Source organism: Equus przewalskii, chromosome 5, assembly GCF_037783145.1.
Source record: "Equus przewalskii isolate Varuska chromosome 5, EquPr2, whole genome shotgun sequence".
Taxonomy (NCBI): Eukaryota; Metazoa; Chordata; class Mammalia; order Perissodactyla; family Equidae; genus Equus; species Equus przewalskii.
This window is the reverse complement of record NC_091835.1, coordinates 35,413,096-35,438,445: the sequence shown is the minus strand read 5'-3', so window position 1 is coordinate 35,438,445 and position 25,350 is coordinate 35,413,096. Positions and strand designations below refer to the sequence as shown.

Sequence of the window (25,350 nt, the reverse complement as noted above, 5' to 3'; positions counted from 1 at the left end):
CAAGGTATCAAAGAGGACACAATGTAGCCATTGTACTTTTATTCACATCGTGTATTTTGGCATTTTCCAGAGAAGGACAGGGAAGAGACAGGGTGAGGGAAAGAATGAGGCAGGAGGGCGAGGGGGGTCCCCTTTTCCCTCACATCCCTCCTTGCCCAACCACACAGGGAGCAAACACAAAGTGGGAGGGGAGGCACAGACACCTCCTCTGCGGAAGAGGCTGCACAAAGCTACACCCAGGCACACACACAAACAAGCCCCGCTCCACGCCAGGGGCCGGCGGGATTACACCGAGAAGCAGAGCACTGTGGGGTCAAGGGGCAGGGAAAGCAACAAAGTCTCCTCACACACAGGCGCCGGCCCTCTGTCCCCTTCCTGCTCTATCCCCAGAGTCTCTGGAGTGTCCCCCCACCCCCACTCTGCTTAGCCATTCTCCTATGGCCTCTAGCTTCTTCCCTGCTGCTGGGGACAAAAAGAAAAAGGGTACAGAGGAGGGGGTGCTGAAGTCCATCCCTCAGCCCCTATCCCTCATGCCAGGTGCTCTGCCCACCCCCCCTCCCTGCAGTGGTAAGGGGTCAGAGGGCAGGCTCTTAGCTGGCCACTCGCTGATAGAAGTAGATGTAGCCCAGGTCCTTGGGCGGCTTCTCAGAGGCACACACTTTCTGGTCATTGTAGATCACCCATCTGGGGAAGGGAGGGAGGAGTGGAACAGGATGAAGAAACTGGGCATGCCACACGCTGCATCAGCTCAGTCTCTGACATCGCCCCTGGAGTGATTCTGGGGTAAAGACTCCCAACATTCTCTGCCTAGGCCCCCAAACCTACAGCCCAGCTGCTACCTGTCTGAAGGGAGTGACTCAATCTCACAGGGGTCATTTCCCCTCCTCAGTGTCTTCAGATCCTGCAGTCTCTCTACAGCCACCCCCCACCCACTCCTGTTAGGCAGGGGTCAGCAAACTTTTTCTGTAAAGAGCCAGACAGTAAATATTTCAGGTTTTCCAGGCCATCCAGTCTCTGACACAACTACTCAACTTCCCTACAGCCACAGGCAATACATGAACGAGTAACTGGCTACGTTCATTAAAACTTTATTTATAAAACCAGCTGGTCAGATTCAGCCCTTGGGCTGTAGTTTGCCGATCCCTGCTCTCAGGGCTTCTCTCAGTTCCTGGTGTATCTGGGCCCCCATCAGGCCGTCCTTCACCTTCTCCACAAATATTCTAAGGACTTCCAGGATGCCCCTACTCATTCCCACCACCACTCCCCCATTCCAAACGCACACTGCCAGCCCCTCCCTCACCTGCCTTCCTTCTTGATGTGGCAGACATAGTGACCACACATGGTAGAGGTGCCCATGTGACTAATGAAGGCAAAGAGCTGATACTCTAGGGAAGGAGAGAGAGACAGGGAGAGGGCAGGGAAGACAATGAGAGAGGAATCCTTGAGTGACAGTCCAAAGACATATCTAACAGCTCAAATTCAGGACATGAGTGTCAGGGAGTGTGGGGCATGTATTGGGTCAAAAGTCTATCTCAGCCTCCTAGAATCCCACCTTCAGAAGTCACATTAGTGGAAAAGCTTCTGACCCCTCCGCCCCGAGGGAAGCAGAGCTGCCTTGGAATGAAGATCTGGTGTAGCAGATTGGCTAGATGCCACCAGGCCTGTCGTTTCCCAGGGACACTCACTTCCAGGACCATCCCGGACTTTAGGTCCCACTGGCACAGACTCAGAGATGGAGTCAGCAGCTGAGCGGCCCTCCGAGATGTCCATAGCAGCTTCTGCATCGAGGTCATCAATGTGACTGAAGATCCAGTCCACAGCCCGTTCTAAACTATTGTTCTTGGAGAGGAGGGCAGCATTACTGTTTGTAACAAGTTCAGAGGCAAGAAAACTACCAGTGAAAGCCTCAGGGCCTTCATCACAGCCACAGAAGCGTGGAGCCCCAGCCTTGGCCATACCATACCAGTTGTCCCTGGTCTTGCTTGCAAAGGATGCAACCTCACTCCCGCCCCCTTCTTCCCCAGGCCCCCAGTACTCAGCTGGTGGCAGCCCATACCGTGGCCCGCAGAGCTTTGAGGGCCTGGTCCCGAGAGAAGCCCATGGAGACAATAGTGGTGACACAGTCCTCTGGAGGGGGGTCAGCTGCTGCACTTGTGGAGCCAGGCCCACTGGAGCCAGGCAGGATGAGGGGGTTTGCAAAATCTGCAGATGTGAAGGGGTTGAAGTGTTTGAGGGAGGATGGTGGTCCTGCCCCACCCTGCTACCCACCCCTGCCTACCTGGATCATCCATGTGCGACATGACCCAGTTCATGGCAGCCTCAGCCCCACTGTTGCCTGTGTAGTAGACAGCTTTGCGGCAGGCATCCATAGGGAAGCCCATCTCCACCAGCTGGATGATGACGGATTCGTCCAACATGGGTGCTGTGGTGGGAGAAGTGCAGGCACTGTGACCTGTCTCCTTGGGCCACTGTCTGTTCCTCCTCCCTCCCACAGTCCAGCCCTCCAGCCCTCTCCCAACCACTCATTCCATGCATCTTTCTTCCATGCCCTGGTACCTTATTCCAGAACTAAAATGACAACACAACATAATGTGGGTCCAGCAGTATCCGAAAGGTGCAGGACTGAGGCTAAAGATCCCCCATAGATCCCCTTCCTTGCCCATTCTCACAGAATGGGCCCTGTTTCTGGAGTATGGTACCTCACCCCCCCCCCCCCCCCGCAGTGAGGTAACAAGGGTAGAGAGGCAATTAGCCAGAGCAACCGCCATCCACACAGAGAATGTGGCTGCGAGTGCTCTAGTTGCTCCTCACATCCATCAAAAGAGGACAGAGGAAATTTGAAAGGGAGGACAGGAGAAATACAAAGGACAGGGTCACAGGGAGGCAGGCAGAGAAAACCCCCATCAGGCAGGGAGAGAGACAGGCAGGAAGAAGAGTCACTAACATGTCGGAGAGGAGAAGTGAGGGGAGCAGAAGGAGTCTTCGTCTTCGTTGCCATAGAAACCAAGGCTACCTTTGGGCTCATCCGGAGTGACCAGGGGTGGGGCAATGTCAGGCAGCTCCTCCTCTCCAGGCTGCAGCCCTGTACCCCTCAACTGGGAGATGTCCAGCTCCTCTGGCATCTCAATGGACACATCTGTCAGTGGAATGGCAGGATAAAGGTCACCTCAGCAGCCCTCGGAGGCCATCCCTGAAAAAGCACTTTGGGAATCTCAAGCCCCTTCTCCTTTGCTTGGCACTGCTCTGCAGTAAGGAGCTGCTCAGAGCAGTGCCAATCTTAGGGCGCCCAATGTAATAAAAATAATCATGGGCCTGGGAGTCAGGAGACCTGGATTCTAGTTCCCGATCTACCACACATGAGCTCTGGGCAGGGAAGTGGGGCTCCAACTTGTGCAGCAGAATGTTGTTATACTTCTGTGGTCTCAACTGATCCAGGAAATGAAGTTAAACCAGCAGTTCTCCAAGTCATCAGGGGCCTTCTAAGACGCGTGAGAACAAACTGTTTCAAGATTATCAAAAGGAAAATATCTTACCAATTGTAAAAATAAAACTATGAAAGTCACTTTTGGTTGTAAATCATAACTATAAAATCAAAAAAGTCTTTTAACTTTTTTTGGAGGAAGATTAGCCCTGGGCTAACATATGCCGCCAATCCTCCTCTTTTTGCTGAGGGAGATTGGCCCCGAGCTCACATCTGTGCCCATCTTCCTCTACTTTATATGTGGGACGCCTGCCACAGCATGCCTTGCCAAGGGGTGCCATGTCCGCACCCAGGATCCGAACCAGCGAACCCCAGGCCACTCAAGCAGAACGTTTGCACTTAACCGCTGCACCACCGGGCCAGCCCCTTAATATTTTTGATTAGTGCTTTTTAAACAAAACACATTTTGAAACATCTAAGGTAATATTTTCTCCTTTCAGAGGAAAGTGTGAGAGACACTAATTTACGTGTGTTAAGGCCCCTTCTTTTTCTAGCATTTTCTGCTCAACCTCCCTCGCTCATCCCAGCCACCATACCCAGTTTCTTGGGCACCCAGTCTAAGCCGAAGGTGAATTTCTTGATCTGGATGACCAGGTAGTCAGGGAATGAGGCAAATCGTGTGGTCCTAGGGAAGAGAGAATGTCGGGTACCCAGAGAACCCCAAAGTTCTCCTCTCCTGAAGCCCCCACCCTGGGGTTCCACTTCTCATGGGCAGAAGACCACAAGATTCTCTATATCCTCATCTTGCCTTGGGCAGGCATCAGAGTCCCTGCACACAAGGAGCAGCAGAAGTCAGGGGAAGGGCTGTCTTGTTGGCAGGAGCTGCAAAGGGGCAGATGGCCAAATTCCCTTGAGACCAAAGCACTCTTTCAGATCGCAGCCCGTGCCAATGACAGAGTTAGACAAAAAGTAAGGCCAATTTGCCGGAAATCCAAGTTCTGTCCACAACTGATACTGAGTGCCTGTGCTCTGCCAGGATTAAGGGAGCGAGTAGAGAGATGCTGCACTAAAAAGAAACCCTGACCCATGAGAGAAGAGGGAGCGGGAGGGGCGGGACATGGTTACGTACTATCGCTGAGTCTACTCTTGCCAGGGCCTCTTGGTTCCCTCAGGGCCAGATTTCCAGCCCCAACTGAGGCAACCCCGAGATTCCAACCCCACAGGGATGAGAGAATGAGAAAGAGGCAGATGGTACTTTGGGATCACCCTGACATAGGTTTGCAACCTTAGGCCCAGACCAACAGGACTTACTTGACAGCTACAGACTTGGCCTGCAGGGCCGTGCTCCAGAAGTCATCCACCTGCTCGGGGGCCCCATAGGCCTCCAGGCAGGAGCTGAAGGGCACCTGGGCCCGAACCAGTTCTGGCAGTGGCAGCTTCTCCTCTTCAGCTTGCCGCTTCTTCTCCTCATACTCCAGAAGCTCCTCTGGTGACAGAATTGGTGGGTGGGTCCATCAGAGGGTGCTGCCTGTTTCCCTCCTTAGCCTCCCCCTTCTGGCTCTGTGTCCTTGAGTACTTCAGCTCCTCACCCCCCAGCCCCAAGCCCACCAGACACACATCCCTCTATGATCTTGCCTCTCTTTCTCAACACAGCTCTGCTGACAAGCTGGTGGCAAGGTTAATCCCACCTCCCCCAGTGGCCAGCTTCAGACCTCTGGCTGAGGGAGCAGGGCATAATGTGGGCTCTGCTCCTTTAAGGTGGCCACGCATTGGTCATAGACCTCAGACTCCAACTGCACCCAGACCTCGCTGAGAGCAACCCACCTTTGTTAAGGGCTGCATCCATGGGCACAGGCAGCTGCATGATGTAGTCCACTCGCTGGGTGTACTTCACCTTCTCTGTGGCCAGGCACTTGATCTTTTCCTCCACCAAGAAGCGGAACACTTCATTAGGATTTTCAGAGCTCCGGCAATTCCTCTATGGGAAAGAGGCAGCGTGGGGAGGTCTAGGCAGCAGGGAAGAGAATGGGGGCCTCAAAGGGTCAATGGGGGGTCGGGGAGAGAGAGGAGTGGAAGGGAGACTACCACTAAGAGGCACGGGGATGCAAGAGCAGACTAAAAGCCTTCCCTAATTAACCACCCTCCCTCCCCCGTTCTGGCCCCATCACAGCGCTGTGGGACTGGAATGGAATGTGCTTGTATTTTTCTTTCTTTTTCTTTTTCTTTTTTTTTAAAGATTGGCACCTGAGCTAACAACTGTTGCACCCAGGATCTGAACCGGCGAAACCCTGGGCCGCCAAAGTAGAGCCCGCGAACTTAACCACTTGGCCATGGGGCCAGCCCCTGTATTTTACTTTATAAGCAGTAAGTATCCTCATATCACCTTCTTTGGGTGTGCCCTCCGTTAGGCTGCCAGCCCATCAAGTGTAAGGATCCCTGCTTGGCTTTACTATTCTCCTCAGGTGCAGCAGCTACTCTCAGGGAAGGCTCAGTGCATCCAGATGACCAGGTTACAGGGGTGGCACCACCCGGTTTGGGGCTGACAGAGGAAAGAATGGGCAGGAGGGAGAAGGGAGGGAATTGCAGGCAGATGGAAGAAGAGTGGAGAGTGCCCTCCCTTGCCATCTCCTCAGCCCTTACCTCCACCATGTTGATGAGGTGAAGGAAGAACTCTTGGGCATCCTGTTGCCGGTTGGTGGAGAACTCAGGGTGACCCTTGCCAATGAGGGCCTTGAACATCCGAGGGGCAATGCCATCTTGAACTTCCTAGGCAGAGCCAGGGCAGTGACTCAGCTGGGGCTCAAGAGGCCATCCAGTGGCCTCAGTTTCCCCATAATTCCAGAGCCTGAAAGGGATAGAGTCCCAGACTCACCTTTTGTTCTGGTACCTGCTCCCCATCACCCGACTCCGCTGCTGGCTTGGAATACTCTCCCGAGAGAAGGCCATGGCCCAGCTTGGCCCTGCATTAACATCCAAGAGAACCATCTAGCTTCAGTCAAATAACAACCATCTGACGACTGTCTATACCTTTTTCTCCCCAACTTAACTCCTGCTCATAGCACTCTTTAGACAACTCTCTAAAATGTGAAAAATCTTAAGATTCCACAGGAACCCAACTCAAGGCAGACAGCACGCCCAAAAGGCAATCATCTGAAAGCTTCTAACTGCTTCTAACCAGGGGCTAACTGCCGCCCGCTCCAGGCGGTCACGGAGCAGAAAGAGGCTCTAACAGCCTTCATACAAAGGACCCGGCTACATACACCTGGGTGCTGAAGTCCTGGGTAGGGTCCGTTGGGGCATTCTGGAAGATCTTCTCCAGCTTATCCACATACCTAGGAGCCAAGGGAAGGATAATTGGAGGGGCTCTGGCCCAGGCTCAGAGGAAATGACAAGAAAGCAATTATCTCCAAGCCCAGTGAACAGACTCCCTCCAGAGTGGGGCGTTTGTGGTTGAACCCTGGAGTCCATTTCTTTCCAGGAACCTGCCCTTCCTCCCCTTCTCAACTACGTCAGCATGCAGTGTACTCAGAGGCATTCTTTCCCAGCCTCCTCCCCAAGACAGAGTCAGAGAAGGGAGAAGGATAAAGACAGTTCATATTCTATTGAACAGAACTTATAAATACATTCTAAGTCTTTGCATACGCATCAGGTCCTTCCCAATTAGAGAATAAACTCATTTATACTAAGAATTTGCCCTTTGTCTCTCTTAGCGTCCCAAGCTCTCTCCTCTCCCCGTGTGCTACATGTCCGTGTTAGGTGCTCATCCGATGTCACTGGCCTAAAATAAAGACCACCTGCTCACTCTTGAGTCAGTCAGGAGGCCACGGAGAGCCCTGGGATTTGGTGTCCTGCTGTGTCAGTGGGGTTTGTGTGTGGCTGGGTGACAGTGGTGCAGTTCTGTAACTTGCTCCCCTCACAGCACACCAGCCACAGTGTAATAGGAACTGAGGCTGAGCTAGAACACAGAGGTACTGCGGGCAGCTGAAGGAGGGGTCTACCTGCAGGCTGGAGACCAGGAGCTGGGGTGTTGGGGGTAGAGAACCAAGGGGTGAGTAGTGGGGAAAGGGCACCACTCACTTCCTCTGGAAGTCAGGGATGCTGAAGAGCACCTGGACCACCGAGTTGAGGTAGCAGCTGTTACCCAGGTTCCGGATGCCTGTATAGCCAGGCCCAAACAGGGGCTTCAGTGGCACGCTCGACTCCTGGATCAGCTCCCATTCACCAATCCGCTGGTTCATATCTATCTCCAACTCTGTCATCGTCTTGTCCGTCTGCATGGGAAGGGGCACTTCAGAAGGAGTGAGAAATTCAGCCCTGTGTTTTTTACATTAATCTCTCACAGGGTGTAGGATGATACACAACTGGAACCTAGAATTTGATGAATTATGGACGCTAACATGGGAGGCACATCGGATATCATCCAGTCCAGGCTCCGGAAGGCCACAAGCAACTGTCCCAGAGGCCTATTAGTCATCAGGACTCTGCTTGAAGGAGGGAATGAAATAAATGTGCTTCTGTCTACCTGAAGTGATTTTCCACTCTGAAGTCACTCCTTCTTACCCCTCTGATCTCTATCCAAGCATCACTTCCTCAGGGAAAACTTCCTTGACACCCTAGACAAGGCCCGGTCTCCCTGCTGTAAACTATCACAGTGCCCTCCACATCTCTTTCATAGCGGCCATCAGTTTGTAGTTATTCACTTACTGGCGTGCGTTTATGATTAACGTCTGCCTTTCCATCTAGAATTTAAGTCTATGAAAGCAAGGACCACACTTGTCTTATTCACACAGTGACTAGCACATAGTAGGTACTCAGCAGTATTCAATGAATGAATAAATGATTCTAGAAGTTTCCCAAAGGAAGCCCACACATCTTGCAGACTGAGACAACTGTAGCAGCTCTCTCCAATACACTACCTCAGCCACAGGCAGGGAAGAAGAGCCTGACGGGGCAGAAATGAGAAGAATCTGAAACTGAAGGGGTCTCACCTTCTGCATCTTCAGCATGTCAATGCCAAAGTGGGACAGATGCTCGGCCAGGTTGGGGTCCAGGACCATGTCATCCTCATCATATGAGTACACATCTATGGCAGAAGCAGTGTCAGAAGGGGTGGCTCAGGACTGGCCTGGCCACCAATGTGCCCTCCCGCCCCGAGGGGCCTTGGTAGGAGAGAAGGACAAGCCTGTGAGGGCGTCCCTCTTGGCTCCCTTGAATATCAGTGAGGTCACAAGCCCTTCTAGGACTGGCTGTCAGGGAAGATGGGCTGAAGCAGGTGAGGATTGGAATTAATTGTGACACTACCCTGTAGGATAAGGTAGGATAAGGAACTAGGGTCAGATGAGTTTGGAAGGTCACTCACTAAACAGATAATGATGGTAACCTCTAGAAAGGTAACTGGGATTTGGGCATTAATTCAAGATTTAGTCCCATCTACCATATTTTCATTGTCAAGAAAACATATTCATGTATTATTTCTGTCATATAAAATGAATAGCAGTTAAAACACATTTCAGCATGGAGGTGGGTGGAGGAGGGGAGGGAATACCAGCTCCATCAGGTGTGATGGTGCCCAGCTTGACAGCTAACGGGTAGCCTGTCTCCCTGTAGTGCTCCACGGCGTGGTTGTTGCCCCCACTGCCATCAAAGTAGCGTCGGCCACAGAGGATGGAGCCATCTGTCAGGTTGAGCCACAGGTTCTCTCTCATGTCACACTTGGAGCACTTCCAACCACTAACCCAGGGAGAAGGAAATTAGCTGAAATATGGGTCAGAGGGATATGGGAGTGGTAGAGAGAGGGGGCTCTGGAGGTCCCCCTGCCAGTCCAAGATCTCTCTTTTCTCCTCTCCTCTGGATGTCCCCTGGCTTAGTTCTTCCCCACCAAGTCTCCCTCCTTGTCCCGCCCCCAACCCTCTCTCCCATCAGATCCCCCAGCAGGGTGGCCTCTTTGCCCCTGCTCTGGGGGTTGCACCCCGAGGTGGAGGGGCCAGGCCTCACCAGGGAGGGATTCGAGCAGGGTTGTCCAGCTGCTTGAGGCTGAAGGCATGCTTAGACACCTGCCGCACTTCCCCATCCCAGGCCTGCACCTCCTGCTTGCGGGAGGCTGAGTCGGCCGACAATAGGGCCTCCACTGCACTGGTCACCTGGGGGAAGCAGAGGGTCAGAGGTGGTACCCAACCCCCAATCCCACATGCCCTTGGTCTTCAGCTTTGTCAGTGCTTGCACAAGATCATCACTGCTCTGGTCCCACCTGTCCTAGAATCTCTGGTGGGGCGGGAAGGTATTCATACCCGATCTCTGACAATGTCAGGCAGTCCCCCCAACCCATCCCGGGCAATCTCCAGGTAATCTGGCAAAATGACAATCTTCACATCCTCATCATACTCAAACTTCTCCTCGCTGAGGTCAAACCCGCCTTCAACACCTGGTGAGACAGGAAAGGAGAGGGAGAGTAGGACAACCACTACAAGTAAATGTCCCCCCTCTGATACAGCATTCACTTTGTCCCCGCCAGAGCTCTAGGGCCACTGATTAGACCCATTCTTTTGGGGCTTTCCTAGTACCCCTGAGACAGGAAAGACCAGCTCAGGGAGAACAGCATGGCTCACCAATAGCCAGCCGGGTGGGCTTCTTACGGGGGGGGTCTCCAGTGCCTGTGGCGGTGTCTTCCTCTTTCTGCAATGAGGCATGAAGGACAAGATCAGCAATAGGCACCAGGAAAGGAACAAATGAGAAGGATGGGCAGGATGGAGTGAGCTAATCTCAGAAGAGAATGGAGCTAAAAAATGCGTGCTAAGTTTTAATGACACCAACAGAAATAGGTGAGGAGGAAACTGAGGCCTATAGAAAGTCAGAACAGAGATTCAAAATGGGGGGCCAGGGGGTTGGCCCCGTGGCCGAGAGGTTAGGTTTGCATACTCCGCTGCGGAGGCCCAGGGTTTCGCCAGTTCGGATTCTGGGCGGGGACATGGCACCGCTCATCAAGCCATGTTGAGGTGGCCTCCCACATGCCACAACTAGAAGGACTCACAACTGAAATATACAACTATGTACTGGGAGGACTTGGGGAGAAAAAACAAAACAAAAAGACACTGGCAACGGTTGTTAGCGGAGGTGCCAATCTTCTTTTTTTAAAGATTTTATTTTTCCTTTTTCTCCCAAAGCCCCCTGGTACACAGTTGTATATTTTCAGTTGTGGGTCCTTCTAGTTGTGGCATGTAGGAGGCCACCTCAGCATGGCCTGATGAGCGGTGCCATGTCCGCACCCAGGATCTGAACTGGCAAAACCCTGGGCTGCCCGAGCAGAGCGTGCAAACTTAACCTCTCAGCCACGGGGCCGGCCCCCAGGAGGTGCCAATCTTTAAAAAAAAAAAGAAAAAAAATGGGAGCCCAGGCCCAGTGGGATGTGCCTGAATGTCCCCAGGCCTTGCCCCAGCCCCTGTCCCTACCGGGCGCCGGGTCCGACGGAGGTGCAGGTAGACTCGCTGGCCCGTCTTGTTGAAGTGTCTTTCTACATACTGTTTCCCGAAGCCCAGGAATGTGTTCATGCAGATGTAGAGGCCACCCTCAGACTCCTGCAGGATGAGAGGCAGGGGAGGAAACAGGGAGGATGAAGCCTGGCCAGGCGGGAAACTAAGACCTGGGGTCAGAAACTGCTGGTTCCCAGAAGAAAGTTTCCGTTCTCTAACACTATGTGGCTCTCGGCAAGTCATTTATTCTTTTAGGACCTGGTACATGGTTAAGGTTCTCCCCATTTCCTCCTACGACTTTGATAAAAAACAACAAGGATACCAGGGGATGAGCAACACCTATCAGTCACCATTCATCTTCTTTCTTGCTCCTTCTTGGGGCTCTGGAGCCCTCGAATCAACTGCAGAGAGCTCCCTTTACCTGATTCCTGGAGCCAAGAGATTCAGAAAGTAAATGAGGACTAAATACTGTGGATTTCCAGGGCCAGATATTACAGTCAGAGGGGAAAAGGGTCCTTTCCTGGGAGAGGAAAGAGCTGTACATCTGACACTGAACCTAAACCAGGGACACCAAGACAAGCCCTACCTGATCTCCAGAACTCAGAGAACCTTCCAGACTGGAGTAGCCGAGATTCTAGCACCTGAACAGTACATCTAACCCCTAAGCTTGCCAGCAAGCCCAGGCCTGTCCTTTACCACACTGTACTAGGTAGTCGAACCCTGGTCCACACTGAGTCCTCACCCTCCTCTCCTGCTGAAGCACAGCTCCAAGGGAACAATGTCTTGCGTGGGGCTCACAGCTAAACCTGGACCCAGTCTGGCAGGGACACGAAATCCAGCATTCTCCAGCCACAACCCTGTCGCCTCCCCTCTGACCAATAACTAAACCCCACTTAAGTCCCATCAACCTCGAACCTCAAAGCCATCCCCTTTCTAGAACAACCTAGCAATCAATACCTGCGGAGACAGCTACAACACATACAACCCAGGAATAAAACAAGGAAACACAAGTGTCTAGCCTAAATCACATCTGAGGATGGGCTTCCCCAAAACTGAGCAAGGCTACTAGTGCCTTTGTGACTAGACTGATGAAGTTGGAGAAGGAAATTGGAGACAACAACAAAGTCTTCACTCAGATCCAAAAACAACAGGTATCTCCTTCCTGGAATAAAAGCCCCAGCCTTGAAAAATTCTCTGCTGTGATACCAAAAATAAGGCAGTTTTTGGTCCAAGAGGTTGCTCTGTATCACTCCCTAGAACAGTGTGGATTACAATGCTCATGAACAAAAAGAGCATTTCTCATCAGGGAAGTCAAATAAGCTCTCTTTCTACCATGAACCCTATTTGAAGATAACCAAATATGCGTGAAGTTGGGGGCTGGCCCAGTGGCACAGCAGTTAAGTGCACACATTCGACTTCTCAGCGGTTCACTGGTTCAGATCCCGGGTGTAGACATGGCACCACTTGGCAAAAGCCATGCTGTGGTAGGCATCCCACATGTAAAGTAGAGAAAAATGGGCACGGATGTTAGCTCAGGGCCAGTCTTCCTCAGGAAAAAGAGGAGGATTGGCAGTAGTTAGCTCAGGGCTAATCTTCCTTAAAAAAAAAAAAAAAGCCTGAAGTTGGTTAACAAAGCAATTAGGCCACAGTGAACATCTCTTGACTTGAGGTGAGAGAAGGAAAGTGTAATAAGATTACAAAAACCTCTTTTGATTATTCAAAGCAATTACTAAGGAGGGAGAGACAGGAATGTAAAGGGGGAGCCAGAGACTTCTACCATCTGTTGGTTATTAAGAAAAACCTTTCCCTCCTGAGAAAGATGGTGCCTCACCAAGCCATGCACCTGACAAACTGGGAGTCGAGGGGCGCTCTGCCGGGATCAAACTCCTCTGTCGGAATTAAAAGAGGCTGGGTTCACCAAGGACTGGGAACCCTGGGGCTCTGCTCTGAGCAGTCCTCTTGCAGCTCTGCCAAAGCCAGACTTCAGAGAAGTAGCACATTGTCTGAAGCCCAAATCAAAGCCTAGGAAACCAAGCAAACCACAAATCACAGTGATGATCCTGAACTGGGCCTTAGATCATGCTGCTATACTCAGCACTGGCGATGCATTAATGAAGCCTTTCCACTCTGACTTGCAGTTTTCCCGGCCATGAGCTGGTCTGGCTGAACACCCTGGGCACAGCCCAGCAGTGGCTTGAGGGGAGGGGTGGTGAGGGGGGCGGATCCCAGCCAGGCTGCTGCCCTCTCAGTTCAGGCTCTGGCCTGGCCAAAGGCTTGTCTCTGCTAGAGGGTGACACAAGAAGGCAGAACTGCAGGAAGGGAGGTAACAGGGTGGAGTCTGCAAAACGTGAAGCAGGGTGTGGGTGGAGGCTTTGTCTAACTAGTCAAGAGTGGGACCAGGATGGGAAAAGGGCCTTGGTAACTGCTCCCCCCTCTCCCCCCGCCAAGAAACCATTTCCTTGGGAATACTTTAAAAAGGGTTTGCTCTGCTCTCTGTGATGGGCAGGAAAAAGAGGGGGCTGCAGTCATAGTTCACCTCAAAAGAGAAGCGACTAGAGCTTTCCTCTCCTCTTTCCTCCCCTCCCTACCACCAATGACCCACCTCCCCGCCCCCTGTCCATATTAACCATGGGTGGAGGCTCTCTAACTCGGCCTTTCTCAGAACCGGCCTTCTTCATGGCCACTTCCAGACTACTAGACGCCTAGGAATTGCGGTCCCCACCCTCCAAACCCAACCCCGGGCCACAGCAGTAGGGGGTCGCCCCATCCCTCCTACACAAGACTACAAAACCCGGAGAGCCATGCGCGACAGGCAAGGCCAACTCCCAGGCTTTCGCGGGGTCCACTTGGGGATTGTAGTCCGACGATTGGGTTGCGCCTCTAGCTTAGAACGACAATGAGGGGAGGGAGCGCCTACAATCCCCACAGTCCTCCACGAGACGGGAAGGGAGCGAGGCGGGAGCGGTGGTTTCCGGGAGCGGTAGTCACACGACAGCTCCAGCTAATTAAAAGCAACAGCAAAGAGCAGCGTGGGGGACTACAGGTCCCATGGTGCATCGCAGGAAGGCGGTAGCCCGAGCCTTGCAGGCCCCGGCAGAATGACCAGGGCGATGGAAGGAAGTCGTGCTCGCTGCGGGCGTGGGGAGTGGGCTTACCGGCGTGTCGAAAGAGAAGGCGCACTCGTCTTTGTGGACCCGGTCTCCAGCCTTAGGGACCCGGATCGTCGGTAACACTGACAGCAGCGCCTCCTCACTCAGTTCCGCCATGACACCGGCAGCAGCTTCTCCACACACAGCGGCTCCCACCGTTCCCAGTCCCCCACCCCCTACTCCTGCTGTCCAATGAGTACTGCTCGTTAGGCGCATGCGCTAAAGGGGAGACGCGCGAGCACGGCAGTTGGACCGAGCCTGCCTACTAGCGCTCCGCCCAGTGCCCTACTCTCGACTGGCACCAATGGAAAGCGCTTCTAGTGCAGTCGATGGCCCGAAGAACCAATCCCGCTCTTCCAGGCAGAGGCACGTAGAAGCGGCGAGAGGGGCCCCGGAATTTTGGCTGCTCGGACTCTGGGATCCTACACTCCCTTCGCGTGCCTCCTGTTGAAGAGCAGAAACTGACGTTTGTTTAAACCAATCAACCCCAGAAACTTTCCTGGGCACTTGTCCAATCGGAAAATAGAAGGGCAGTTGTCTTCTTGGTATTTGAAAAGGGGCTGTCCAATGAGGCGGAGTTTGAGAGGGTAGTGTCGATGATTGATTACTCCTTTAACCAATAAGGACTACGATCTCTCTCGCCTCAGAAAAATCTTAACTCCGTCTCCAGCAGGATCTGTAATAATTCATGGGTCTACTTTTTTAACAAAATCATTTGGTTTAGACACTGAAGGTCTCAGAAGCGAAGATTGGCACTCCTCAAAATCCCACGACGGACAACTCAAAGCCTCTTACAGAACAAAAGTCCTCTCATGGAGGGGGCGTCACCCCCGGGCAAGCCAAGCCGCTGCCCATTGGCCCCATGGTCCCCGTGACAGACGTCCTCTCAGCCCAATGACTTTCTCCACTGGAGGTGGGTCTCACATAGCGGGCCTATGGGAGCCTGCGTCGGCTCAACCAATAGGGTCAAGGCAGGGGCGTGGCGGGAGGTTTGAAACTCAGCTTCCGCGGGTTAAGGCTTGAGTGGCTGTGCGCGTAAAAGTGGATCTGGGGCCTGGTAAGTGATTTGAATAAATTAGTAAATGAGAGGACCCAGCAGGCCCAGAATGAGCCGCCTTCTTAGCTGCACCAGTCATCATCCCCGCAGAGGCCTCAGGCCCAGCGGCCAGGAGGTTCCTCAGCTGGGAACTGGGAAGATCGGGGGGTCTGGAATTAGAAGTCGGACATGGTCGCGGTAAGGGCTGAGACCTGAGTCACTTCTCACAGGCATCCCCTCCTCGCCCTGGGCCGGGCCCTGCCCACCCTATTCCTCCTGGTTGAGATGGGCTCAGCCAAGAGCGTCCCAGTTACTCCAGCGCGGCCTCCACTGCACAACAAGCATCTGGCCCGAGTGGCGGACCCCCGTTCACCTACTGCCGGCATCCTTCGCACTCCCATCCAGGTACTCTGGGCCGGGGTGGGAGAGGCAGAGAAACTGTGTGAATTCTTGGGCATTTCTGATTCTGAGAGAGCCCTTGCCCCCCACCTCCCTCTACTTTGAGGGCTTATTTTCCACATTGTCAGTCCGGGTGGAGTAGGCTGAATGTCTGAGGGCCTTGGCAATCCCTAACTAGAATATCGGCCTGAGGCTAGAGACCTGGGAGGGAAGAAGAGTCAGGGCCCAGACTTGTTCTAGCCTTTGGTTTTGATAGGTGGAGAGCTCTCCACAGCCAAACCTACCAGCAGGGGAGCAGCTGGAGGGTCCTAATGAGGCCCAGGACTCAGATCCCCGTTCTCCTACCCTTGGTATTGCACGGACACCTATGAAGACCAGCAGCGGAGGTAAGTGTTGAGCCCAGGGAATTCTGATAAGGCTGTCACCTAGCATCCTTGGGTGGGGTCAGTGAAGCCATACTCTCAGGTCTCCTTCTTCTTTTTTTTTTAAAAAAAAGATTTTATTTTTCTTTTTTCTCCCAAAGCCCACCAGTACATAGTTGTGTGTTTTTACTTGTGGCATGTGGGAGGCCGCTTTAGCATGGCTTGATGAGCAGTGCCATGTCCGCGCCCAGGGTTCGAACCAGCGAAACCCCGGGCCACCGAAGCAGAGCACACGAATGCAACCACTCGGCCACAGGGCCGGTCCCTCAGGGCTCCTTCTTAAAGGGGCCTCCATCCTCCTGCTTTGAACTCATCTCACTCTTTTCTCAACATTTTGCTCCCTCTCGCCTTGATTTCTCTCTTTCCAATCCCTCACTCACCAGGTCAAGAATCCTAAGGCTCCTGTATCCTTTCCTCCTTCCTGAATGATTTGTATCAGAGGGTCACTATCCCACTTCTCCCCTCTAGAGCCCCCAAGCCCACTGGTGAAACAGCTGAGTGAAGTATTTGAGACCGAAGCCCCCAGATTGAATCTTCTCCCAGATCCTGGTCTGCCTCCAGAGGCACCTTCATCTTCTGAATTAGACTTGCCTCTGGGCACCCAGTTTTCCCTTGAGGACCAGATGCCACCTTGGAGCCAAACTGAGCTCCCCTCCAAGCAGGCATTTTCCAAGGAGGAAACAGGACAGCCCTCAGAAACCTCTGTGGCCAGCCAGGGCTCAGACAAGCCCTTGAGAGACCCTGAGACTCCCCGATCTTCAGGTACAGAATCTAAGGGCAACATATAGGGAAGAGAAGTTGGGATAATGGCCATGGATGAATGTAGGAAGAATAAACTGTAAGCCCCTAATTTTGGCTCCTTGCTTTAACTCCTTACCCACCCTAGGTTCCAAGTGCAACAGACAGAAACCAAAGGGGAAAGTACTAGGAAGATCTCCCCTCACCATCCTGCAGGATGACAACTCCCCTGGGACTCTGACACCACGACAGGTAAAGGGAGACAGGGTGAAGGTTATTACTAGGAAATCCAGCATAGAGCATGGGAGGCCTTTTTACCCAATCTTCCCTCTCCTGAACAACCTCTCTCCCTCCCCCAACTCGAACACTGCCTTTTGCAGGGTAAGTGGCCTTCTCTGAGTGAAAATGTTAGGGAACTAAAGGAAGGGGCCATTCTGGGAACTGGACGACTTCTGAAAACTGGAGGACGAGCATGGGAGCAAGGCCAGGACCACGACAAGGAAAATCAGCACTTTCCCTTGGTAGAGAACTAGGCCATGTGTGGGTCCAGCACTGGGTTCCCTAGGGGCCTAGTGACATTCCCTACACTCACCCCTTCTCTCCCTGGGAGACTGGACAGGCTTGTTTTCTTTAACTCCACCTAAACTACCAACTCTGGGACTGAGAGCTTCCTTGGGCTTTGTTAGTGTCTTATGTGTTTCTTGCATATTAAAGAAAGTGGTTTTAAATGATGTTGTTAAGTGTTATACCTAACCCTTGCACCGAGTCTTCTGCAGGTAGAAAGGCAGCCTGGGGAGCTTCTGTTCCCCGGCCTGAGTGTTCCCTCACTGATTCCTCCGAGCGTCTTTTATGTACCTCCCTTTAGTCCTCGTGTTCCCCGGGGCTCTGTCCTTGGCCTTTTCCTCTTGCTCTCTCTAGGTGTTCACTTCTATGGCTTTAGCTGTCACTTACCTATATTCTGGTAACTTCCAGGTTTCTCTCTCTAACCCTGACTTTTATCCAGCTGCCCCATAGGCACTTTAAAGTCAGTTTGTCTCAAGTTGAATTTGTGATCATCCCCCAAAAGCTATTCCTCATCCCCTATTCTCCGTTATCCACCCAGATGCCCAAACTGGAACCTTGGCCATCATCTTGAATCCTGCCCTCTGAATATCCCATGTCCTAGGTCTTGGTCACTAAATCCTGGTGATTCTATATCCTCAGTCTCTTCCCCATCCCTTCTCTTGCCCCTCTGTCCTTTCACTCTTGCATTTCTTGCCACCTGCCTCCTACCTCATTTCCCTCCATTCCCTCTAGTATTTCCCCAGTTCATCAACCTGTGCTGCTGCTAGGGTGATCTTTCTGAGAAGCACCGCTGATCACGTCACTACTCTGCTCAGACTCTTCAATGATTCCCCATTGCCCTTAGGATAGAGTCTAGGCCCTTTAGCTGGGCATTCCAGGCCTTTTATAATCTGATTCCTTCTCAACATAACCCTCCTGTGCAAACACATGCATACATACCATAGGCAGGCTGTAGTGAACTGTTGTGCACATGCTCCCTCAGCGACCTGGTGAATACCTTCTCCTCCTGACCCATCTCAGGCCCTCCCCATGAGGCTTGGGCTTCTGCCTCCACCCTACTTTCTTCCCACCAGCTGGTACCCAGCCTTTATCATTGCACCTCTAATACTTTATTACTTAAGTGGGACCTGCATCTTTTTGGAACAGAAGTGGAGTGGAAGCCAAACATCATCACAGAAATACTGGGGTGCTAGCTTTATTGCAATTGCTTTAGGAGAGAAAAAAAGAAGGTAGAGGAAGGAGAAAGCATGAAAGAGAAGGGGACCCTAATGGTGCCAGAGCCATGGTCATGGGGCTGAGCACCCTGTGCCACTCAGGTCTGGACAAAGGTAGTGGCTCTAGGGGAGGAATCCCAGGGCCTGGGGCTCAGACTGGAAGGCTGCTAGGCTGCCAAGGGCTGGGGAGGGTCAGTTATCCTTGCTCATTAAGGGAAAAGCTGTCAGGACCATGGAGAGGGGAGGCCGTGGGAGGAGATGGGGCAGTTCCTTGCCCCTGTGTCCCTGATTCTGCCTCCCAAAGGCACACTCCCCATGTTCCCCACTGCCCTTAAGGGAGAAAGCTTGGTGGGAATGGCTGCTGGGGTAGAGAAGAGAAAACCTTACAGAAATTGGGCAGGGGAGGGGGCAGCTGAGTGTCTTCGTGGCCTTTTACCTCCCTGGCCTCCTCAGTTCCAGATTTTGAGGAAGCTGTCCCAGGAACCAGTGGCTACAGCCATCCCATCAGCTGTGACCCCCAGGCAGCTGACCCTGTTGTCGTGGCCAGAGAGGGTGCCTGAGGGAAAAGGAGAGGAGTCAGCCTGTTTCCCATGCTGATTTGTCAGGGAGTGTGTGTGCATGTGCAGGAATCCTAAATTAGGGGGGCTGGCATGGACTCTGCAGCCCCTGGTGGAGACTGGAAGACTGAAAGAGGATTAGCTCTAAGGCGCGGGGTTCTCTTGAGGCCAATCTCTCTGTCAAGAACCTGGGGTGGGGGAAGTGCCAGTGTGCTAATGAGAAAACAAGGGCACTTTGATGGGCACCAGACAGCAGGGAAGGCAACCCTGTAGTCGTATTTCCAAGTGAAGAGACTGAGGCCCAGAGAGAAGTGATTTGTCCAAGAGCACTCAGAAACTAAGCAGCAGAATTAGGATTGGGGTCCTGACTCTGGCCGGTATTTTCATTCAGCACCTGGCCTCTCCCAGGAGAAGAAACCACACTACCTGATTCTGCTTCAGACTGGCTGCTCCTAGAGAAGGCCCTAGGTTGGATCAGGGCCCTCAGGTCCCTCTGGATCTCCTGGATTTTGCTCTTTGCATAGTTCCCTGAGATAGCCCTTTCCTTTAGTGAGTGCCCCTAAAAGCCAGAACTGACTGGACATTCAGTGTCCATGGGTCTGGGGATGACCATAATGAGCTCCTCTGGCAGGGAGCAGCTATGGCATTGGGCAGTAGAGAAGGGCCGCGTAGAGCAGCTTTTCTTTGAGAGAAGACAGTCCTAGATTGAGAACCAAGGAGGACTAGATCCTGGGGGTAGAGCTCAGAGTTACCCAGCAATTAGGGAACAGCAGTAAGAAGGTCCTAACAAGGGGAGCTGGCGGGAGGGTCCTTCCAGCTGAGGTGGCACAGGGGGCTGGCCCTTACCCACGCGCTCGCACTTGATGGAGTCCCAGACATTGCAGTTGAAGTCATCATAGCCTGCAAAGAGCAGGCGGCCGCTGAGGGAGAAGGCCACGGACGTGATGCCGCAGATGATGCTCTCATGGGAGTATGCGGTCAGCTCCTGGTCGGCCCGCAGGTCAAACAGGCGGCAGGAGGCGTCGTCCGAGCCCGTGCAGATGGCCTCTCCATTGGGGAAGAACTGAAGGTACAGTGGCAAGGTGGTCAGGACTCAGACCTGGGCAGCCTGCTGCCTCTCCTGCCCTGTCCCTGACTCCTGCCTGGTGGCTCCAGGGCCAGCTGCTTCCCTCAGCCCCCCTGCCTGTCCTTTCCCCAGCCTGTGGTGGGAAACAGCTCGCTCTCCACCACTGACATTTATCGCGAGCCAGCAGCATGCCAGGGCTCCGACACCCTTCACTTGCTCTCGCTACAGGGCTGCAGGCAGGCGTTATTTCCACCACGGTGCAGGCGAGAGCACAAGGCTGAGGGAGGGTGGGCAGCTTGCCCAGGGTCACATGGCTGGAAGGGCGGAGGTTGTCCTCGACTCCTGCGGCTACAGTCGGTCCGATCAGAGTATGAGAACAGGGCTAGATACAAATGCATCACCTGAACCTCATCACGAGCAAATGTCAGATCCACTCACGTGGAGGGAAAGCCTGCAGAAAACTAGTTTGTACTCTTCAAAATTGCCAGGGTCGTGGAAGACAAAAAAAGGTGGAAGAATGGGTACAGTTTAAAGGAAACTGGAAAATATACGGCCAGGCAAGGCAATGCGTGTTCCTGGACTGAAAAACACATTGCAAGGAAGGACATTCTTGAGATGATTGGTGAAATTTGAGTACAGACTGTAGGCTACAGTATTGTGTCAATGTTAGATTTCCTGATTTTAAGAATGATACTGTGGGGCTGACCCAGTGGCACAGCAGTTAAGTTCGCACGTTCCACTTCAGCGGCCAGAGGTTCGCCTGTTTGGATCCCAGGTGCAGACCTAGGCACTGCTTGTCAAGCCATGCTGTGGCAGGTGTCCCACATATAAAATAGAGGAAGATGGGCACGGATGTTAACTCAGGGCCAGTCTTCCTCAGCCAAAAAAAGAGGAGGATTGGCAGCAGATGTTAGCTCAGGGCTAATCTTCCTCAAAAAACTAAAAATAAGAATGATACTGTGGCTATGTAAGAGAATGGCCTTGTTTTTGGGAAATATACACTGATGTATTTTAAGGGGGGAAAAGCATGATGTCTGCAACTTATTCTCAAAAGACCCAGGAAGAAAATAATAACAGAATGTATCTGTATCTACAGCTAGGTGTATGTGTCTGTCTGTCTGTCTACCTATCTATCTGCCCATCTCTCTACAGAGAGAATGATAAAGCAAATGTAGTAAAATGTTAACAGTGAATATGGGTGAAGCCTAGGTGGGAGATCTTTTTATTATTCTTGCTACTTTTCTGTAAAGTGAGATTATTTTGAAGTGGAAGGTTAAAAAGAAAGGGGTAGGGAGCTGTGGGAGGGATGGAGGATGTGGTGGGAGTGAGGTGGTCCCTGGAGCTGGAGCACAGTGGGGGCTCACGCAGATAGCATTGATGTCCGATTCATGGCCAGTGAAAGTCTGCCGGCAGGTCCCCTCCCGCACATCCCAGAGCTTGGCGCTGGCGTCACAGGCCCCCGAAATGAAGAGTTTGAAGTCAGGAGATACAGCGAGACTCATGCAGTCCCCCGTGTGTCCCACAAACACTGTCTTCTGCTGCCCAGTCTCAATGTCCCACAGAGCACTGCAGAGAGGAGGGGAGGCTGTCACAGAAAAGCCAGGACAGAACTGCCTCCCGAGCCCCAGCTCCCACAGCCTGCAGTCCTCACCACGTGGTGTCCCCTGAGCTGGTCACAATGTTGTTGTCGTCCAGGAAGCGGCAGCAGGAGAGATAACCTGGGGGTGGTTAGGACACTGCCCTGGCTACAGAGCCACAACCCGCCAGGGCTGGCACTTCCCTGGACCCCCGAGACAGACAGACAGGGTCTCACTCACCTGTGTGAGCAGAGAGCTCCCGGCTGACCTTGACATTGCCCTCGCGGGATTTGAGGCTGTAGATGGAGCACATGTTGTCCAGCCCCCCACATGCCACAAAATTCCCTGACGGGGCATAGGCACAGGTCATGACCCAGGAGGAGCGCAGCGGGATGGCATGAACCTGCAGGAGGGCGGGTGTGGCCAGAGGCAGGACCTGAGCTGGGCTCCCAGGTGCGGAGGGCAGAGGAGGGTAGGCATGATGCCCGAAGGAAGGATGGGGTGATGGGGGGCAGGGAGGCAGGGCTGGTACCTTATTGGTGGTATAGGTGTCCCACACGATCAGCTTCCCATCTTGCGAGGCACTTACCAGCAGCCTGGGGAGAGAGCACCCCATGTCACCCAAGCCTCTTCTTCCTGCCTCCCCCTCCCCTCTGGGCACCTCTCAAGGCTCACTTGGAGTCAGTGGCCCAGTGCATGGCATAGATCTTGGCCAGGTGTCCTCGTAACGTCCGCCGTGTCCGCATCTGGACTCGTCCCACGACCTCTAGGCCAGACACCAGCTGCAGAAAAGGAAACATTAGAAATTGGGGTGAGCAGAGTACATGCCCAGATGCCAGTGCCACAGCCACTGATCTGTACAAGTTCTGCTCCGTGCAAGGTCCTAGGCCAGGCCCCCAGCCTTAGAGAAATAAGTCCCTGCCCTGGAGTGGCTTAGACCGATGTGGGAGACAGACACACGCATAGCCAGGGGCATACTGCTAAGTGTCTAACAACCACCTCTCCAGTGTGTATGGTGAGGGGAGGGTGGGGGGGTGGGAGAGTGATTTCCATGATGTAAATACTCCACCTTGGCCAATTTCAAGCTGCCAGCGTGAGGTCACTGAACATGGACTTGGGGAGAGATGCCTACGTGCGGCTGTCCCAAGCCACTAGGAGCCTACTCTCACACACCACTGCAACACGGCCGGCTGTTTAACTGGGTGCCCAGGGCATCGCTGTGACCCTGAACTGCACCTCCTAAAATGTGCAGTCCAATGCCCCTTAAACTCTCTCCAGCTTCTAGACTTAGGCTGGGGCTCCAGAGTCAATAGACTCGACTTGCCATTTACTTGCTTTGTTATCTTGGGCAAGTTACTTGACCTCTCTGAGCCTGTTTCTTCATCTGTAAAGTGAAGGTTATAGCACCTACCTTCTGGGGTAATCATGAAAATTAAGTGAAATTATGTATTTAAGCAACTTAGCCCAGTGTGCGGCTCATGGGAAGTGTTCAGTAAACGTTTACTCTTATTATTAACATATTTAATCCAATCCAAGATGCCACCAACTCTAAGCAGCAGTGTTCTTTTATGGATCACTAAGAAAGAGGGCTGCCAGTTATCATTGTAAGGCACCATCTATTATTGGCTGCAACAGAGATGTCAAAATGTGAAAAATGTTCACCTTAGAACCGATGAAGTGCAGTATTAGACAACTAGGAACTAGAGTCTGTGAGGGCTTTATGACTTACAAAGCTCCCTCTCTCTTCATCCTCACCACCCTGGGGCGGGGGCGGGGGGGCGGTGGTGGTGGCTCATAATCATTCTTGTTTTATGGACAAGGAGAGGGACAGCGTCTGCATCCTCACCCTCCAATACGGGGCCTGGCCCAGAGCAGAGCTCACTAAATGTTTGTTGAATGAATTAATTAATGCTGTTCCTCGTTCCAAGGACACGCTGTACTAAAGCTTGAGCACCAGGCTGTTGCTGTCAGGGAGCTCCATCCCCTCCCTCCCCTCAGCCCCTGCCTCAGGGGGACAGGAGTTCTCACCTCTGCCAGAGTAATGTCAGCACAGGCTTTCCTGGCGTCCTGGGGGGAAAGCAGACAGCAGGAGAGGGTAAGGACGGGGTGGGGGTGCACGGGCCTCTGAGGTAGGTGGGCCAGGGGCTCTAGGGTTTGGAGGACATCTGCAATATGAGATCCAAGTTTAGAAAGGCTCTGGTCACTTCCAGGTCAGGGGTCTCTAAGGCGTCACCCAGAAGCAAGTCCAGCCCCTTTCCCCTCAGGCCACACTCCCTCATGCTCCCAGTTCCATGTTTTCTGGGGTCCCCCAGTGGGAGGGTTCTGTGGTTACTGCAATCTGCTTCTTGAGCTGCTCCGCTTCCTGCCGCAGCTGCTCCATCTCCCCCATGGCTGACGGGTTGAGGGGTGACTCCGGCTCCTGCCAGGAACATGGAGTAGGTGTAGGGGGAGCCCCCTGGCCACGTTTCTGTCCCTCACACCCCACACCAGACTCCTCATGAGGGTTGGAGCCCACTACAAGAAATGGGGACATGACTGGGTGGCCTGCAGCACCTCCCCCACTAGCCTCTGCAAGTTTGGGGTCCTGTGCAGCCAGCCCCAGCCCTGCCCCAGCCCTCCCTGCAGCCCCCAGCCCCAGAGAGTAGAGCCAGGCCAGCTCCCTCTTACTTGGGCTCTGCCTGGACCTCTCCCAGGTCTCCAGCTCCAGTTCCCAGGTGCCTCCTCACTCCCTCAGCAGCGATGCCCGCCCGTCACCTGTCCCAGCTCTGCTGCTGGAGGAGCTGGCCTGGCCTGGCCCCGACTCTGGGGGGCGGGGGAGCGGGGGGGATGACAGGGAAGGGTAGGGCCAACTACGTCAGGCAAATGAAATCAGCTGCCGGGGTGGGGGGGAGGACAGGGAGGGAGGTGTGTGGCTTCCAGAGACTTGGGTCCAGCCTGGGGGAGGGCGGGGAGCAGGAGTATGGGGCTATAGAGAGGAGCAGTCCCCCACAACAAGCCCTGGAGGGAGGAGGGGTTGAAGGGGTGCTTCCCTGGCCAGCCTCTCTGTGGGCAGAGAGAAGAGCATCAGGCCCCGTAGGATTAGAGCAAAGCTGTGAGGATTAAGGGTTGGGGTTGGGAGGGGTGCAGAGGAGCAGTAGAACCACAGCCCCAGTGGCCCCCCCAGGCCCTGGCTCCACCAATGGTGATGATCTGGCAGTCAGGGCCTACCTAACAACCAGTCCAGGAGCCAGAATGTGAGGGTGAGAGATGGCCCATTGTCAATACCCAAAACTTTGTTCCTTAGCTCGGGGTGGTGGGGGAGGAGGGCTACGGTGAATATGGGGAGGGCGCAGGTAGGAGCTGAGATTAGAAGGACTGATCTGGATAATCCTTCCCGACAAACCCCAACCAGCTGCCCCTAGGTCTGATCCTGGGCGGGTGGGAGGAGGTACAGAGGATCCAGAGAGAAGGATGGACAGGCCTGCCCCTGCTTTGGGTAGAGAAAGGATGGCAAGTGGAGGGCAACCCCATCCCCTGCTCCCACCTAGGGTTTGTCCCACTCCTTGCCCCTATGACTCACAGGGTCCTGCTGGGGCTGTGAAGGCAGGACCCCAAGGGATCAGGCTGCCCTAAGTCCGGGCCAAGCTCAGAGGGAAGACAGGGCTTAGAGTTGGAGGCCCAAGGAGCAGCTGTCAGGGGTTAGGGTCCATTTGCATGAGGGGAGCAGGTGGCCGAGATTTCCCTGACAAATCACAGGCTTGA

At 53.4% G+C, this 25,350-nt stretch overlaps 3 protein-coding genes and 1 long non-coding RNA gene across 8 annotated transcripts; 2 read left to right on the top strand and 2 right to left on the bottom strand.

Moving 5' to 3' along the window:
* Positions 1-24: 24 nt before the first annotated feature.
* USP5 (ubiquitin specific peptidase 5) lies at positions 25-14,485 on the bottom strand. Of its 2 annotated transcripts, none has more exons than XM_008513981.2 (20): positions 14,043-14,485; positions 10,867-10,992; positions 10,027-10,093; positions 9,709-9,842; positions 9,416-9,561; positions 8,967-9,151; positions 8,410-8,504; positions 7,499-7,692; positions 6,682-6,753; positions 6,294-6,381; positions 6,062-6,187; positions 5,246-5,399; positions 4,733-4,907; positions 4,018-4,106; positions 3,014-3,136; positions 2,279-2,422; positions 2,057-2,202; positions 1,686-1,839; positions 1,301-1,385; positions 25-684 (listed from the first exon to the last, which is right to left on the bottom strand). In XM_008513981.2, exons 1-20 carry the CDS (start codon positions 14,250-14,252, stop codon positions 591-593), a joined length of 2,607 nt encoding a protein of 868 aa, XP_008512203.1. In that variant the 5' UTR covers positions 14,253-14,485; the 3' UTR covers positions 25-590. The 2 variants fall into 2 exon arrangements, with proteins under 2 accessions (XP_008512203.1, XP_008512202.1); XM_008513980.2 differs by having other exon boundaries at positions 2,945-3,136; positions 14,043-14,252.
* On the top strand, positions 5,656-7,952 carry LOC139083512 (uncharacterized). The gene is made up of 2 exons (XR_011540297.1): positions 5,656-5,785; positions 7,764-7,952. It is a non-coding gene; the product is annotated as an uncharacterized lncRNA (long non-coding RNA).
* Positions 14,262-17,359, top strand: CDCA3 (cell division cycle associated 3). 2 transcript variants are annotated; one of them, XM_008513983.2, is made up of 6 exons: positions 14,262-14,949; positions 15,303-15,477; positions 15,728-15,857; positions 16,362-16,655; positions 16,780-16,883; positions 17,012-17,359. In XM_008513983.2, exons 2-6 carry the CDS (start codon positions 15,358-15,360, stop codon positions 17,162-17,164), a joined length of 801 nt encoding a protein of 266 aa, XP_008512205.1. In that variant the 5' UTR covers positions 14,262-14,949; positions 15,303-15,357; the 3' UTR covers positions 17,165-17,359. The 2 variants fall into 2 exon arrangements, with proteins under 2 accessions (XP_008512205.1, XP_008512204.1); XM_008513982.2 differs by lacking the exon at positions 14,262-14,949 and adding an exon at positions 14,967-15,093.
* Positions 17,360-18,374: 1,015 nt separating this feature from the next.
* GNB3 (G protein subunit beta 3) lies at positions 18,375-25,282 on the bottom strand. 3 transcript variants are annotated; one of them, XM_070620581.1, is made up of 10 exons: positions 25,169-25,282; positions 23,942-24,028; positions 23,638-23,676; positions 22,285-22,391; positions 22,142-22,205; positions 21,850-22,012; positions 21,684-21,750; positions 21,397-21,598; positions 19,813-20,029; positions 18,375-18,965 (listed from the first exon to the last, which is right to left on the bottom strand). In XM_070620581.1, the coding sequence occupies exons 2-10, from the start codon at positions 23,996-23,998 to the stop codon at positions 18,859-18,861; spliced, it is 1,023 nt and encodes a 340-aa protein (XP_070476682.1). In that variant the 5' UTR covers positions 23,999-24,028; positions 25,169-25,282; the 3' UTR covers positions 18,375-18,858. The 3 variants fall into 3 exon arrangements, with proteins under 3 accessions (XP_070476682.1, XP_070476681.1, XP_070476680.1); XM_070620580.1 differs by lacking the exon at positions 25,169-25,282 and adding an exon at positions 24,277-24,689; XM_070620579.1 differs by lacking the exon at positions 25,169-25,282 and having other exon boundaries at positions 23,942-24,210.
* Positions 25,283-25,350: the final 68 nt, after the last annotated feature.

Excerpts from the sequence above, each read along its gene's own strand:
- USP5 (XM_008513980.2), bottom strand. The coding sequence starts at position 14,252 with ATGCGCCTAACGAGCAGTACTCATTGGACAGCAGGAGTAGGGGGTGGG. Across the intron at positions 9,152-9,415 it reads CCTGCTCGAATCCCTCCCTG|TGGTTGGAAGTGCTCCAAGT; the intron begins GTGAGGCCTGGC and ends TCCCTGGGTTAG. Across the intron at positions 6,382-6,681 it reads CAGGACTTCAGCACCCAGGT|GGCCAAGCTGGGCCATGGCC; the intron begins GTATGTAGCCGG and ends ATGTTAATGCAG.
- CDCA3 (XM_008513983.2), top strand. The coding sequence starts at position 15,358 with ATGGGCTCAGCCAAGAGCGTCCCAGTTACTCCAGCGCGGCCTCCACTG. Across the intron at positions 15,478-15,727 it reads TCCTTCGCACTCCCATCCAG|GTGGAGAGCTCTCCACAGCC; the intron begins GTACTCTGGGCC and ends TGGTTTTGATAG. Across the intron at positions 16,656-16,779 it reads TGAGACTCCCCGATCTTCAG|GTTCCAAGTGCAACAGACAG; the intron begins GTACAGAATCTA and ends TACCCACCCTAG.
- GNB3 (XM_070620579.1), bottom strand. The coding sequence starts at position 24,142 with ATGTCCCCATTTCTTGTAGTGGGCTCCAACCCTCATGAGGAGTCTGGT. Across the intron at positions 23,677-23,941 it reads AGCTCAAGAAGCAGATTGCA|GACGCCAGGAAAGCCTGTGC; the intron begins GTAACCACAGAA and ends CTTTCCCCCCAG. Across the intron at positions 22,013-22,141 it reads ACACCTATACCACCAATAAG|GTTCATGCCATCCCGCTGCG; the intron begins GTACCAGCCCTG and ends GCCCTCCTGCAG.